At 35.4% G+C, this 17,011-nt stretch overlaps 1 protein-coding gene across 1 annotated transcript in view; it reads left to right on the top strand.

Annotated features, from left to right (window-relative positions):
* The window catches only part of SPRED1 (sprouty related EVH1 domain containing 1), a 54,206-nt gene extending 37,954 nt beyond the window's left edge, over positions 1 to 16,252 (top strand). The window contains exons 3-6 of the mRNA XM_042814237.1: positions 1,158 to 1,326; positions 2,551 to 2,600; positions 10,355 to 10,513; positions 14,468 to 16,252. Coding sequence (XP_042670171.1) covers positions 1,158 to 1,326; positions 2,551 to 2,600; positions 10,355 to 10,513; positions 14,468 to 15,127 — 1,038 coding nt within the window. The 3' untranslated portion in view covers positions 15,128 to 16,252. The remainder of the gene's footprint in view (positions 1 to 1,157; positions 1,327 to 2,550; positions 2,601 to 10,354; positions 10,514 to 14,467) is intronic.
* Positions 16,253 to 17,011: the final 759 nt, after the last annotated feature.

Below are 17,011 nucleotides of genomic sequence, written 5' to 3'. Positions count from 1 at the left end.
TGTGTGTGGAAAAAGATACCAGCCTTCTAGAAACAGGGATTAGAGGCAGTAAAATGCAAGAGGTGATGATCAATAGTGGGCTTCGTTCTGGGTGGAGTAAGTCATGAAGACCAGGAGAAAAAAAAAATCTATTTGCCTATGTAATAATTTGTTAAGTAGAGGAGGGTATGTAAGACAGAATTCTTTTTTTAAACTTAGCTATTTTTCTGTTACGTCTATGATTAACCTCCTTTTTCCACGTGCCTAAAGAAATCTTCCATTTTTTTCTCTTCAAAAACTGCGTGCATAACAAAATTAAAAATTAATATTCTGAAAGTAATGTAGAAATAATAAAATGTTAACATTTCCTTGCTCACATTTCCCTGTGTAGGTTTTCAGAATTTAATAGTAAAGTAGAGATACGGGTTATCTTGTAGTTTATTTGTTTATATCTAGTGATACAGGGACAGGTGAATGCACATCCCTTCAGACTTGCTTGTTCATCTTGAACTATTTGTCAGAAAATATTCAATGCATTGATGGTTACATTCAAAAATGGTTGAATTGATGGAAATGAGTAAATTAAATATGCAAACGTATTTTTAAAGTTAGTTAACTTAAAGTGGAAAAATGATGTACAGGGAGTGATTTTAATTAATAAACAATGTGTATGTGTATCTAAAATGGTTTCAAAGGCAAATAGTTACATATTCTTATCTGTCTTACTGAGAGGAAACTTCCTGAGAGCAGTGTAAAATTAGTTCAGCACTCAAAAAACTTTTAGAGTAATAATACAACTGAAATTCCCAGGGATACTGTAATATTGTATATTAAAAACCATTTTTCTGCTAATGTTTTTTCATTTGCGGAACTACTAGTATGTGTGTACTGACATGTGCTTGTTGAGGGATGAGAATCTCACAGGGAAAATGCGGTCAGTACACAGCATCCTGAACCTGTACCACTGTATCAGTTACTGTACCAGTAACTGTTTGTGAATAATTTGGTCATAATGGAAACTAATGTAAAATTGCCTACTTATAATTGGAAGAAGTTTAAACAAAGGCTTTTGTCTGCTCTTTTGATGCATATTTTCAGGTGGTTCAGAAGACTACATTTTGTTCATAAGTTCTCTGTTAGTCACTGATATCTTTTTCCTCCTGTCTTATTTCTGGAAGGTGGTCTTGGAATGCACATTAAAGAAGGACCTAGTTTACAACAAAGTTACTCCAACTTTTTACCACTGGAAGATTGATGACAAAAAGTTTGGCCTCACATTTCAGAGTCCTGCTGATGCAAGAGCATTTGACAGAGGTATTCGGAGAGCAGTGGAGGATATTTCTCAAGGTATCTATTCAGATGAAGGGGTTAATTTTTCTTATGTGTTTAATAAGAGGTGATATGCAAAGTACTTCAATACGGTATCAACATTTAAAGATGTGGATAGGTCAGTACCAAGTTGAGATTGTCAGAGTTTTAAAAAAGGCATTTTGAAAGTGCTGTTCATTCAAGTGTCTTTAATTGTTTCACCAACACTAATAAGGTAATTCCCTAAATCAAAAGCATTGCCTTTTTTTTCTCTTTAAGGAGATACTGGAATAAGCCACATCTGTCTTCTCAGAAGCTCATTATGGCTTCTGTCGTCTTAAACTCTGAACTTGAATGTTTTAGGAAATTATGTGATAATAACTTCAATCCATGCTCTAACTTCTCAGCTGTTAGTAAACAGAGTAGTATGGCAGACAGATTTAGATGGGACTTCAGAAGAATTTTCTGTAACAGTAATATACCTAATTGGTTCCAGAGATTCACTGATCTCATGGAAACTAGTGAACAAACTGAAGCTCATAAAGCCTCAGTGTTGAAATTGAAAATATGATGAATGTATTGCTAGATGGAAGGAGGGGAGAAGGGGAGAAAATAAATTTCTATTGAGTGGGAAGAATGTCTCTTTAAGGTTTGTGGGGGTTTTTTTGTTTCTTTTATTGTTCTTGTTTTTTAAGAAATAAAGTAAATCAAAGGGAGAAAATAAAACAAAATATTCTGTGCTTAGCTGCAAATTTAGTTTTTTTAATGTAGGTTATCATATAAGCAAAGAGAAGAAACATGTTTCTGAAGGAAAATTCTTTTTGTCATACTAGAGTGGCTTCTGAACTGAGTTGATTTTTGCAAGAGAAATAATAGGGATGTTAGTCATTTTTTCTCTTATTGTCTCACAGTTCCAGTTTTTGCTGCTTTATAACAGAAGAACATAGCACAACATGCATTCATGCTAACCAAATATAATCTGCCCTTAATTTTCAAAGCAAGAATGCATTCCCTTCATTCTTATTTACAGTGAATGGTGTCAACAAGATAAGAGTGTGATGAGGTACACTTAGTAATAAAATCACATCAGTAACGAATGATACATAATAAAATCAACTTGAAATGCAGTAATCAACTGCTTAAAAAAATATACAAGTCTGCTTCCCACAGCTGGGTTATTGAAGGATGATGTGAACTACTGGAAGCAATGAACAGTGAATTAAAAAAATTCTTTTTTAACAATTTTTTAAAACTTTTTTGTAGGCTATCCACCCTCTCAAAATGATGTTGAAGTGGCAGAAGACTGCTTTCAAGTGAGTGTTTTAATTTTTATATAAACTATGCAGTTACTTTTAGAAGAAAATGTTTGAACAACTTTCACTAGTGAGAATAAACAAAATAAGTGCAACAAGAAAACTAAATTGAATGTTATAAAATAAGTTCCAGAACAGTTATTTGGAAGACTTAAGTTATTATCTGTCCTAAACTCAGTAAAGAGTATTTAATCGATAGAATGGTTAATCACCCTAAGTTAAAAATATCACTTCTAGGTTATATGACCTCTTTGAAATAGTGGGAAAATTACTTTTATTTAGAAGAATATTTGTAGGGGTCAAGATGTTCTTTTTCTTTTACACACAGACTCTACTTTTTTCTAGATTTTACTTTGCAGTGATACACACTTCCAACAGTGAAAGGCTGGAAAGTTTCAGAGATAATGGTAAAAAAAATCTTGTCCAAACAAAGGCAAAAATTCAGATAATTAGAAAATAAAAGCTAGTAATAAGAACAGAGTACATATATGCAATAAATAAGTTTAACACAACTGGGTAAAAAAAACACCAGCGTCTATTAGTGCTTGTTATGTTTTCTGTTTACAGTTGGAGGGAAAGCAGTGTCTTAATTCACACACATTCATTTTTCAGAGTGCAGATATTTAACGTACAGCTGTTAGACAAACAAGTTGACTCAGGGATCTTAGCAACTATTCAGAAAACTGATAGTATGAAAGTTTTCTTGAGGATGGAGTTTTGCCGTTTATGCAACATTAAAGTCTTTGTTAGTATGTATAGGTGCAGTGTACTCTGTAACAAAAAATCAAGAAAGTTAGTAGCCTATTTTACAGAATCAAATTATGGTATGAGGAAGAGTCAAGTGTTTTGAAAGGATGCTGCAATGCAGTGGTAATGCAGAAGTGTCTCCTGCTTTCCTTCCATTTAATAGTGGAAGAAAGAAATTTGTGTAAGAGTTGGTCTCTCAACCACCTGTTGTTGCTCTTTATTTGCAGTGCTTTATCTTACAGTATTTAAAATTGCTTTAAAGTTGGATGTTTTGGATTTAAAGTAAAAATGAAGTCTTTATATAGTAGAGGAGATGTGGGCCAAAGCTAATGCAATCCTTAATAAGCTTTAAAAGGCTTGTTTAAACAGGCTTTATTGCAAAGATTAATAATTGAGCAATTTCTGCAGGCCTAATGAGATTAGAGGAAACTAATTACTTCTTGATTATGGTGCCTAGCTGTTACGTTTCTATATAAGGATGTCAAAATTGAAGCAAATATCTTTGATTCTATGTATTTGCAAAGTTTGTTTTCAAGTAAGTGAGGAAAAGAAGTAAATAAGCATAATCTGTTATGCGTATTACAGATACAGTCCTTCTCCGATACAAACTGCTGGCAAAATTCTCTTTTTACATTCTGCTCAGGAAAATGTACTTTATGAATTCCCTATAGCACACATTGCCTAATTATACATTCATGCTCTGGATAAATAAGATTTACCTGTTTTCTAGAGGCCAGAAAGCTGTCAAATTTCTCTTAGCATATCTCTGCATACCATGGTGAAATAAATGTTAATAGAATTACTTTCCTACTAGAATACTGGAAGGAGGGGGAGGAAACGTAGGGAATGTTGAACCCACCCTGATGTAGCTATGCTTCATGTAAATAAAATTTATATATCGATAACTAGTTCATAACTGCAGCTTTATGAATGTCAGTGTAGAAGTGGTGGGTTTTTTGTTTTTTTAGCAACAACAGATACAGTCATCAAGAACAAAATCCTAGAAATAGCCAAATAGTGATCATTCTCTTCACAGTGATTAATTCCTTTCCTTATCCTGTTTTTATTTGGCTTTTTGTTTGTTTGTTTTGGTTTTTTGTTTGATTTTGTTTTTTTAATTTAAAAGACTGGTAAGACCATTTGATTTAATGTATGGATGGATGTGGGGAGTCATGCTGGCTTGTCCCACCTCTCCATACGTGCTCACACACATACAGTTTGAAGGGGTAATGATTTATTTTGTCCTGTTTTATTAAATGATCTGTTCTCCCAAGTATCTAATAGCATTTTTGGTGATGTCCTATGAAAATTTTTGAATTACATTTATGCAAGGCCGTTTTAGAGCATGGGCAGAATTTTAAAGAAGAGATTGACACTTGCATATAAACATCCCAGCTGCCCTTATATCCACTAAGTCTCATCAGAACAAACTTCCAAACACTGGATTCATCTCCTCTATTTGATTAAAAATATTTAGTAGTCATAATGCATATTAAGTACTCCACAATAGCAGAGTATCAAAAAGGTTATTGTTAGCAAACTTATTTCTGTCTACACTCTGTAGTAACTACCAGATATGTTGATATTCTTCAGCATCATTCCTTTCTTCATTAGTTAGTATGGAAAATAAAGTCCCTAGGATGTCATCAATATGATTTCAAAACTTGAGTTTTAATAGGTCCTTCTCAATTACACCGTCTGCTATCAAAGTGTTTTGCCTTGGCTGTTCTAGTCGTCTTCTAATCATCTAGGAATCCTATACTTCGTGGGTACACTTGAAATAGGAACATAGTATAAACTACATATTGAATTTCTTTAACAGTGATTCTAGCTATTTTTTATTTTTTTTTTAAGCCAAGATGATTAGTGATGAACAAAGCAAAACAGGTTCCATTAATTGTTTTACTGCCTGGTTATAATCCACACTAAAGGAAGCAAATAAAATGATTCAAATAAGATCAAAACACATAGCCTTCTGATCTAGTCAGCAGTGCCTACCTATAATGAATATTGACACATTTTACAGATGTAGCAGGTGGAAACATAGGCTGCCCTAAACTTGTACATGCAGTTCTTAATTTTTTATTGGAAAACTGAACTCCTGTCTTGCTAGGAATTACTGTCTAGGCTAGCATTTTGCTTTTGAGTCACTAAATACTTTTTAATATACTTTAAATAAAATCTTGCAGAGAAGTTGACCTTTTCAATGACAATCAAATCTGTCATTGAAGAAGACATAGTTTCATAGTAGCTTCCAAGATGCTCAGTTGACAAAGAACATTGAAAGCTTAGCATCAAAATACTATCATTTAAAGGTATTGATACTCGCTCTTAAAGGTTGCTTAAATGATTAAAATTCATATATACCATATGCAAACTGTTCACATCATTAAAAAACCCTCAGTGTTAGCAGATAAATTTGAAATAGAAACACACAAATGAGTTAATGTAGAGTTTTCTGATTTCCTGTAGTGTTTGTAAATAAATCCTCTGAATGTATATGTATTTGGATGGAAATATATACTGAGAATTTGTCCTAGTAGGAGATTTGGATTTTTTTCTGGTATAAATCCAGCTATTTTGAATCCAGTAGACAAGCAGCTTGTTTAAGTCAGTTTGCTTGTTTGTTCAGAGATTGGCTCAGATTCTTGTTCTCTCGAAGCACAAACTTTTTGCTCTAAAATTGATTGGGCTTAACAGCAAACAAGAAGAAAGCAATCATTGGGATCTTTTTTTTTTTTTTTTCTTAGGAGTAAATATAAATGTGATCTATAGTTCATGCCTTTAAAAATACTTTTGTAGAGGTTTTGGAATTTAAAATGCATAAGTCTTTTGAGAACTGAAAAATACAGCAGATTGAGTCTATTTGTCAGTTTTTGTTGAGCCAGACATTGATGTTATTTAGAGGCTATCAACACATTTTAAGAGTTTTGAAGTAATGAGAAGTGAAGCACTTCTGCTTCCGAGTTTCTTACTACTTGATGCAGGAGAAAGCTGAAGTCAAATAAATTAAGGTGGGATCTTATTGGGTTTGTTTGTTGTTTTTTTTTTTGTCTTTTTTTTTGTTTGTTTGTTTGTTTTGTTATTATTATTTGTTTGTTTAAGGTGGCTTTCAGAAATAGATATGAAGGGGAGAAGGTCTGAAACTTATAAATACAGTTTAAGAGATTTTGTTGCAGGCAATGGCAACATAAATGGTTGACATATCTCATCGTAAATACACTAAATAGTGAGCATTCAGTGTATTTTGTCTGGAGACAAAGGTTTGAACAAGCTTCATTTTACAAAAGTAATTTGGCATTGTAAGTTGTAAAGAAATGTGGAATGATTTATACTTGACACTGTTGTCTGTATAGAGAAAAACATGTGACATGACTAAGCACTGAAGATTAGCAATATTCAGTGTATATTATTTAACTGTGTGGAAGTAATGTAGTATCAATTTATTATTAAAGTTAAAATGTAATAATAAAAGAGCTGATTTTATTTATGTTTATTAGGCCTTTGTGGTGTAGTATTCAAAACAGACAATTTTTTTTTCTTGACAATATCCATGACCACTCATTTACATCTCCATCCCTCTCTTACTCCCTCAGAGTTACTCTTGGTATCTTAATTTATTCATTTCTTTGTTGGAATTCCTAATAGTCTCTGCTATGTTTTATATATTCTAGTAGAACATCCTTGCAAGAAATACGTCAAATGCCTGACTTTTTACTTCAGACTGAGACTAATCTACATAATATTTCAGTTCATGTCAGAAGTACATACCTGGTTGTAGTAGAATTTCTTGCCAACTATGGAAGTATTTGCTCCATCAGTCATAGGAGTAGCTAAAGCAGAAGGAAGTTATTTGAGTGGTTTTGAAACCCGTATTATTTATTCACAATTAAGAATTACAGACAAAAATGTAAACTCCTTTGCGGTGGTTACCATCAAACAGCAGATTTTCAGGCCTCATGGGAAGTAAATACAAGAGCTGGGATGCAGCGGAAGTGTGGTCTCTCAGACATCCTTCTGTGTAATCATTAAACTTAGAGCAGAACATTTTTAACAATGTTTGCAGAACAATGTTGAATTCTCTCCCGGACTTAACTCTGGCAAACTGGGAGAAGTAAGGAGAGAAAACTTGGAGAAGAAAAGCTCAGTCTGGTTTTCATTTTCTCTACAGCTGTCATCTGGCTTTGAATTCTGCTGGAGAGCTACAGCTGGAGTCATTTTATTGCTTTACCCAGCATTCTGTGCCTGCGCGCACAGAAATGTTTTAGTAGTCTTGGAAAAAAAAATTCAGAGTATCTCTTAGCAACCATAGGACAGTAATTATTATACCAGCAGCTGGGAGCAAACCAGATTTCCGTTATGCATTAAAAACTGGCGTAGGTTACTCTACAGATGATACTGAATAACCTATGCCAGTACCGTACTTTGCAGGCGGTGGTTAAAGGATATTGAATGTGGGCGATGTAATTGCTTTGGGCAGTAGAAAAAGGGAACGCGTGCATCTGTGTTTGTGTGTAATATTTAATATAACAAACTTAGTTCTTCTGGAAAAGTTAACATTTGTGTTTCACTTGAATGCATTTTCAATACAATAGTGTTTTTGTTTCTAGGACTTCTCCCTTCAGGTCATCAGAGTTTCCATGGCAGATAGGGGTTTCAGGTGTTTATAACCTTGTCATAAAATGTTACACTGGAGCAGGATGCATCTGTCCAAAGCAGCTCTTTTTGATACTAGTAAATGTGCTTTAGATGTATTTAAACTACCACCTTCATTATAAACGCAGTGGGTATTTATCTGTCATTTCATTAGTTTTGCACGATGAGTAATTATAAGCTAATGGTGATCAATAGCCTACTTACTCACTTTTCATCTTTGTTGAGACTCAGAAGCTAGGCTATACCAGTGTCTGGGTTGGTAGACTGAGTGCTGGCCTTTCTCAACAGTTGTCTTGCAAGTTCTTAGAGTTCCTACCATACAAAGTTCAAATACCTTTATCTCCTGCCACCCCTGCATTTGTCCTTGAAGTAGGTTGGGATGCTGGAATTAAGCAAAAGCATTTCAATGTACTTGCTGCATATAGGGCACAGAAGCTTGCTTTAAGGTCCTTATTTCATACATCACTAAATGGCACTATTAACACTGTAATAGATGATTGGTGACTACATCTTTTATAGGGAGAATGTGCTTCATCTGTAGGGGCAGAAAGCAATGCAGGGTGTTCCAAAGCACCCAGGGCTGGCATATGTACAGGTATCTCTTTTCCTGGAAAGAATGGAGTAGCAGTTCTTGAATCTCCCACCCTAGACCACACAAACTGGTGGTAGCTGTGGGGGTTCTCAACTCGTTTTAAGGTTAGGTAGTGGTTTGTGATGTTGTTTGTTGTGATGTCACTGGGCAATGTACCTTCAAGAGTATGTCCTGCTGGCAAGGTATTTGATACTGCACTAATACTTGATGCTCATTTACTCTTAAAATAAATATACATTTTTGAAATCTAACACTTGCTAGTCATTTTAACATTGTTTTCTAATCCATTCCCAGCAGTATTTGACGAGAAAATAGAAGGCTGATGGCTTAGTAGTGTTGTGGTGCTCAAGGACCATACAAGTGCTTCTTTTTGTAGATTTGACTGTCTTCAGTATTTTTTAGCTGAACTTCAACCTTATTGAACTCCTGTCTTTCCTTTCATGGAGTATATTTCACTGGTATTAATTAAAGTTGATAATGAATTGACTACTTAATTTAAGTGTTTTTTCCACTCAGAGACCTTCAGAGTGTTATGTAAGTTCTTAGTGGAGGTTTTCTTTCTCATAACATTAGCAACAGAGTAGCTGCTTTGACTTAATCTGAGTGTATTTTAATTTGATGCATGAAGCTTTTATGTATCTCAGGTGCTCACGAAATTCCAGAGCAAGTTTCTTAACTATTTTGATAAATGAAAGCTAACAATTCAGTGTTAGCATTTAGCCTGCCAAAATTTCAGGTACTGGGAACTACTTCCTTGGTAATTTTCTGCAGTATTTTTTTTATTGTTTGCTTCATTCATGTTTTCTTGATGCATACAAATCCTTATAAAAAATCTTTATAGTTAAATGGAAATATTGCTGGAAGCAGGATGATGCCAGAATTTTCTCAGATCTATCAAGTGATGGCAGCTAACTTTGCAGCATCTTTCAATGCAAACAAAACATACAGCACTTTTTTTTAGCAACTTAATGAGATTTCTATCAAGATGTTCCACTGTATCTCAAGCATATCCCACTCAGCTTAAAGAATGGGAAGCATTTGCTTCTCTCTTCTTCTCAGAAAATTGGATCATCTTACAAGCCAATGTTCCACCCAAACATACTTCTTCTTCCTCCTTCTGAGTAGCATACGTTCTGTAGATATATCATTATGCACTACCACATGGTGTCAGTTTTGTATCAAATTGCCTAATGTAACCTTAATTTTAAAAAGACAGCCATTAGCTGTTTAATACATACTTGCTGTAATTAGATATTTTAATTGAGCCTGTATATGGTAACACTGATTATCTCTTCCTTTCCAGCAGATCTGTTAAGCAGTCTTGCTTCTTTACTTACTAAAAATTCTGACTAGCTTTTGCCTTATTAGGCTTAATTTTTCTTTCCTACAATTCTGTATTTGTAAATACTGGCAGCCTTGTGGGTAGTTAGGGAAAGCATTATCTTGGGGCTTGGGTTAACCCCTCCTACGCTAAAGAAGTTCCTTGTATCGGATTTGGCAAATGAGTTAAAGGCCTGTATCTCTGACTCCCCAGTTGTGTATGCTCTGCAGAAAATGAACTCTTCATTTCCAAAGCTGACTCATCGTTAAGAAATGTATTTATACGTACTTACAAATGTGCATTTTGAAATGCTTGTGTTTATAGATGTCTCTAGCAAATTGTGTAGAATTTTACTGCTTTTATGTATAACCTTGTGTATTGAGGAGCCGTTTTTGTGTAAATGCAAAATCATTTCAAGAATGTTCTTGTTTGCTCCAGAGTACTCAAGAAAATACATCAGGTTCATTAATGAAAGATCACCTTTTCCAACACGAAACCGTAGTAACCAGTGAACTTTACAATACTTCAAACGTAAGGCCTTCAGCACTTGAGGATTTCAACACCAGGAGAGCCTGTTTTCCTAGCCAACCTAGCCAGGTAAGTTCATCAACGAAAGCAGTTCTTACTTTGCTTGCTGTATTGCTGGCATGCGATGCGGCTTCTGACAAGAGAGCATTTTCATTCTGAGTCCTTGTTTGTAGCGTTATATTGTGGACTTCTTGAAATTATCCTCATAAATTTTGCAGTTGAAACATACAGCATTATTATCACAGAATCATAGAAGTAAAGCTTTGTGAAGGTACAGTGCAGCAGACTACCTGAATAGGTCTTTCACTGTCTTTGAACTCATATTTCTGTATCATAGACTTTGAAGCTTTGAGCTGCTATCTAAATTGTTTAGAAAATGTAAACTGGCCATTGTCTCAATCTTGTTTACATGTGTACCAATACTGTTTTGATTAGAAATATTTAAAGGTATGGTGAAATTGTGAAAATGGGTGCTTAGGATGCATTGCACAGTGGGACAGTTGTGAATATTTTTAGTGAAACTTTGTTCATGCTAGCTGCCTGCTAAATATTCTATTTCAGTGCAGAAAGGGAGGTTGTCTGTTGGTTACATGTGAAAGGTAATAAGCACCTTGCAGACATTCTTAAGAGAAAAAAACAATAATGTGAGGAAGGCTTGAAGTCCTGAGTTGTAAAGAAAAATGCAGCAGCTTAAATTGCCTTATGTTCTAAGAGCATATTAAACTAGTGCTAATCAAAGATTGAGTAGGTCCCATCTGATATAAAATTGACATGAAAATGCTAGAAGTCACTTCTTGTACACTGAATGGTTGGTGATTCCACGGAAATTTAAGTAGATGAATATTCTTTAAAATATTTTTCTCATTGTAGCACTACCTGCATCCAACATACTGTGCTTTTTGTGTAGTCTTGTTGTGCACTTTTTAGAACATAGGTGAGTCAACAAAACTTCACATTCTGTACATGCAAACACTGCTCTTGCTGCTGAGCTCCACGCATGGTGGCCATGTAGCACAGCAGATTTTGAGGTAAATAACAATTTTGTTTCAATTATGTATAAATATGTTTGAACACTTACTGTGCTCCTAAGTCGAATAACAAGAAGGTGCTGAAACTAAAGAGGTTATTAATGGCAATTGAATTCCTTTCACATGATACTGTCACAATGTTATTAAAAAAAAATAATAAAAAAAAAAAAAAGGAAAACCAACTCCTTCACCTCCTTATCTTCTGGTGTGTATTTAACTTAGCTTAAATGTAACTCTTTGCAATGTTACTTTTAGCTACCACTGTCTTCCTATTGAAGATTTTCTACCGGAGCAATCAGGTGCATCTATTCGAAGGGAGTCAGGGAAGGCTGCAGTACTGAGCAAGTGCCATGCCTTGCTTGCAGTTGTAACCCTTCAAGTAAGGTGCAGTACTGGAAAATTGAGCCATGCCAATAAAGATTTTCTGCCTCATTTCCAGTTGGCTAATTATGTTTGCAATGAGATTCTCTGTGGGGTTCATTTGTTGTATTATTATTCCTCGCTTCCTGCTTCAGATGTTACACAAAGGTTTCACCTCTACTAAGATATTACTGTGAATATCAAAAGACTAGATGCATAATTTTCGTTGCATTTAGGTGGTATTTGTGCCTAATGAAATCTGGGCTGTATACTGTTCTTCAGTTTCTATGTATGTCTTGCTTTCATATATAGTTCCCATTAAACACCCAGTATGAAAGAATTCTATAAATAAAGCTTTTCCAATGTTTGTTTTCCTGTTTGCTTGGTTTTTTTTTCAGTGTTTATCACTTGCTTTCTTAAAGATTTCTTAGTATCAGCTACGTGTTGGGCTTTTAAGTGTTTTTTAAGTGTGTGGCTGAGGACTTGAAAAAAGTGAATAGTTCTATGTATGTGTTGTTTTACATTGAAACAAATAGAAAACAAAGATTGAGAAGTCAGATTTTATGGTTGTTGGTATTTACTGTAACAGCAATTCTGGGAGAAGGGAGATAGGAGTGAGATAGGAGTGAAGGTTATGATTTGGGGTTTTAGCTTTTGAACAGTGAGTTTTAATGTCTTAAAAGCATGCTTTGTACTCTATTTGAACAGTGAGGTAAGGATCCTTGTACTTGTAACATATGGAATTGTAATGATGCTTTTAGTACTTTTCCCCTTGAATTTATGCTCGTAACAGCTTAAAAGGCAGTTATCCATAGCTATTACTGATGCTAAAGCAGTACGCTGTTTCTCCTCTTTTGAACACTGTAGAACTTAGCAATCTGTATTTATAAGCAAAAGGTTGAATTAACTGCTTGCACTGGGGACTGGGAACGTATGGAAGAACAGGGGCATCAGCTGAATGGGATGGAGTCTTTTTGCACAGCATGTCCTCTAGACCTTGTGGATGTCCAACTAAATGGCTTGGAGCCAAGACAAATAATTGTTCTCACTAGCATACTGCAGTTGAAGCTCATAGGGCAGAGCAGCTTGTATTACGCTTCTGTAATACACGTCACACAAGGATTCCTGAGCAGGCTATGGATATGCCGACTTCTAATTGTGTGAGAATATTTTAAGAAGCTATTCTCTCCACTTCTGCCTTCTGCCCCAGAACTGGAACATGCACGTTTCAATGTAGTAGGAGCAAAGATGCTTGCAAAGTGAAATAGAAATGTTAACTTAAAGCATCTTCTTCAGACATGTGTTGTTTCACATGGCAACAACATTAGGAATCATCAATTTGCTCAGTACTAGTAAGATGGTATGTACTCTCAAAGCAATGACATGGATAACAGAGATACCCTCAGTAATTTCTGATTCTGGGAGAATTTTTAAGACTGGTGCGTTAGGAAGTGATTTTGCTGTCATTTTGATGAGGTATTTTGCAGTTGACAGGAAGGACAAAAAGCTCCAAATCTAATTTCACCTCGGTTATATTCTGTCTCTGATTATAATAGCCCTACAGCATAGGAAAATAATTGCCTGTCTGGGACATACTGACACTTTTCTTTTACTGCTGGACTCTCTGCTGTTTTCAAAGTTCCTTCTGTACATGTGCTGTATTTGCATTCTGTCATTGTTTGCACGTTTTCTTAAAAATCACTTCTGGTTCCAGTAACATCGAATGGTGGTCTGCTGTATTACACTCGTTTCTCAGTTCTGCAGTATTTCTATTCTGCCATCTTAAACAACTTTTTCATTGCAAGACAGAGTAATCAAGAAGTCTGATCTGTTCCTGTGCTGTTTTGCTTTATATTTAGCATGTTCTTTGTTATTTGCCCACTAAGGTAAACATTCTGAATTATGGCCAGTTCCATTACCTTTAAAAGTTCTCATGAGTTTGTCTACTGGCGTCCTAAACTGACCACTGTCAGTAACGTACAGTATGATAGCTAAGGGTGAGACGCGTTTAGAAGCTGCTGATGCTGAATACAAGAAATTTGTCTGATAGCACTATTGAACTATTGAATTCAATACTGAATAATATTGAATAAAATATTATTCTTACACATGGCAAAATCTGGAACACAGCTTTGTGTAATCAATATCTAATACTATCATAGCAGAACTGGAGGAAATTTGAAAACTCAGAGCAAGAGTGAGGGCTATGGAAAGCTCCTCCTAGAGTGACATGAGTGACACGGCACGAGTTCATCTGGAAGTTAATCCTGGAGGTTGTCACTGATACATGAGACTGGCAAAGGGACATAACGCGTCGTTGATCTGTGGAATTAATTGCCACTGTGAGATGTTAAATCCAAATTTTGAGCCTATTCTGAAGTATGGTGTGAAGTTTTTATGTGGATACCAACATGTCCAGGAGCCCTTGTGAGACATAAAGCGTTGGGAGGGAATATGAAACCTTATAGTGCTTGTATTATGAGGAAGTCTGTAAATGGTATTGGTAAGAGAAGGAGATGAAAAACCTGTTTACATGCAGCAAGAAAAAAAATCCCACGCTCTTCATTGTTTGCATTATATGTGAACGTAAATTGAGACTTAACAACAGTAAACTAACCTCACTTTGTCATTTCAGGTCCCACTGAAGCCGATCAGACACGTTAGTTTTCAAGATGAAGATGAAATCGTTAGAATAAACCCTCGTGATATTTTGATACGTCGTTATGCAGACTACAGGCATCCTGACATGTGGAAGAACGACCTGGAGAGGGATGACGCAGACTCAAATATACCATTTTCTAAATCAGACAGTAAAAAATCTGACTATTTATACCCGTGTGGGGATGGAACTAAGTTGAATTCCCTGAAAGACTCAAAGAGTTCTGTGGTATTTAAAACTCAACCCTCCTCATCAAAATTTAAAAACTCCAAAAGAAGAAAAGAGGATGGTGAGCGTTCCCGCTGTATATACTGCCAGGAAAGGTTTAATCATGAAGATAACGGCAGAGGAAAATGTCAGGATGCTCCGGATCCTATTAAAAGATGTATCTACCAAGTTAGTTGCATGCTTTGCGCAGAGAGCATGCTGTATCACTGCATGTCAGACTCGGAAGGAGACTTTTCTGATCCTTGCTCGTGTGACACTAGCGATGACAAGTTCTGCTTACGCTGGTTAGCACTGGTAGCGTTGTCGTTCATTGCTCCATGTATGTGCTGCTACCTCCCCTTGAGAGCATGCCATCACTGCGGTGAGGCGTGTGGGTGCTGTGGAGGGAAGCATAAAGCTGCAGGATGAATCAGTCTTGTGCCAAACAGAGCTGAAAATCTTTGTTTCCAGGAAGCATCTAACTTGGATTTGTGGAAGCTTTTTGGCGAGCCGAAGGGAATCTTCTTTCACGTGAGAGATGCTCGACGATGTGGAAGAAGCAACAGGACTTGTCAGACCTTGGCATTTTACAAGTGCTAGCCACGCCTAACTGTTTCCTTTGAGCACGTGGCGTTTGTTGCGAGTTGTGAAGGAGATTTTGCAAAGGAAAGCCTGTTCTTATTATTGGCTATAAAATGAGCATATAAACTATGATTATACTAAAAGGGATTAACTTTTGCCACTTTGTACATTCATGGTTTAGGTGAGGGGGCTCTTTTAAAAGGATTAAAACTTACCTGAGGGGAAATTTTAACTAAAAGTGCACTAGTGACAGTTGATTTAAGATTAAGAAAAGTTAATACTCGGCAAATGAGAAATGAAACTGATTTTAAGTGCAACTAAATCACTTATTAATAGTTTTTTGGAAGCAACTTTATGTATAAATAACAAATGTTTATATTTAACTAAATGTGTAAGGTACGAATTATTACATGTTAAACTTCCCTTCCCTCTGGTCTAGTAGGTATGGACCATATCTACTGTCACATTCCATTGTAGTACTTTAAATATTTAATTAGTTAATTTAGTTGCATTTTTATTCCAGATGGACAAATTGATATTTTCAGTCCTGTTTCCCTTCAGCTACAGTTTGTGTTGAGTTGTATCCATACATTCTGATAATCTAAAAACTTCTAAAATATTAATTATTCTAGTCTTGAGTGACCAATATTTTTTTTTAAGCACAGATGTAATTGTCTAAAATGTTCTTGTTAGAACATAACATTTATTTTTATATATAAATGACTTTGTTTTCAACATAATAGCAAAAAGGAAGCTGTTTCTGTTGCTCAACCAGCAAGTTGTTTTCTTTTGGGGCATCCTCCAAAAAATACTTTATTACATATACAGATGTTCATTAAGCAAAAGGTACATTAAGGCAGTTGTAACGAGTTGTCATCAGTGTTCTTGTTTATCTTTCTGTTAAACTAGGATCCTGTTCAACTGTTTATCGAGTACTATGATTAAAACAAAAGATTAATAACAAAAGTGAAATTGTTTTCATTATTTTGAATTGCAACTTCTTCCTACTTCAACATGCAAGAACAAAACCACTGGTTTTGAACAAAGGAAAGGCAAAGAAGACTTGAGAAATAAGCCCAGGCAAAATTGGAAGTGAACTTAATGAAGTGAATTTGGAGGGAGGCTGGGGAGTGGGATGGAGGAGTGCACATAAGCACACATGGTGCTGTGCGTATTTGTTATGGCTTTGTATTCACTAAGTGTTTAACTTTCAGAAAAGAATTAAGCAATTAACCATTAGAGAATTTTTAAAATGTATTTTGCTCTGCCGTGAAGTAAGAAGCGTTTGCTTCTCATTAAAAATATGTAAAACAATAAAATAATCATTCGGTGGGGTAGGTGCCAAATTGCTGCTGCAGCTGGAGTGGGGCGGACAGACCGTCCTCAGAGTATCCCATGTTAAACAAAAGTAATTAAGTTGAAAAGATGCACGTTAACTTTTCTCACCCTACATATTTTTCAGTATCATTTGTGTCGGTCAGTGCCCTTAGTTTTCTTTTGTAGCCCAGCATTAAAGGAAGGAAACATGTATCACGTCATTTGTCTGTAAAATACTTTTTAAAAGGAAACATTTATATTTATATTATGGCTTGAATTGACCACATTATGTACATAGCTCATCCCAAAGTATTATTTCACATTGAAAAGAAGAAACGTTATTGATAACTGTAGAAGCTATGAAAGAGCTTCCAGTTTTGTAATGAGTTGGTCGGATGAATTAAGTCCACGAAT

Source organism: Centrocercus urophasianus, unplaced genomic scaffold (genome assembly GCF_019232065.1).
Source record: "Centrocercus urophasianus isolate 14NV4802_14NV808 unplaced genomic scaffold, USGS_Curo_1.0 seq_14, whole genome shotgun sequence".
NCBI classification, from domain to species: domain Eukaryota; kingdom Metazoa; phylum Chordata; class Aves; order Galliformes; family Phasianidae; genus Centrocercus; species Centrocercus urophasianus.
This window is presented reverse-complemented; position numbering and strand designations above follow the sequence as displayed.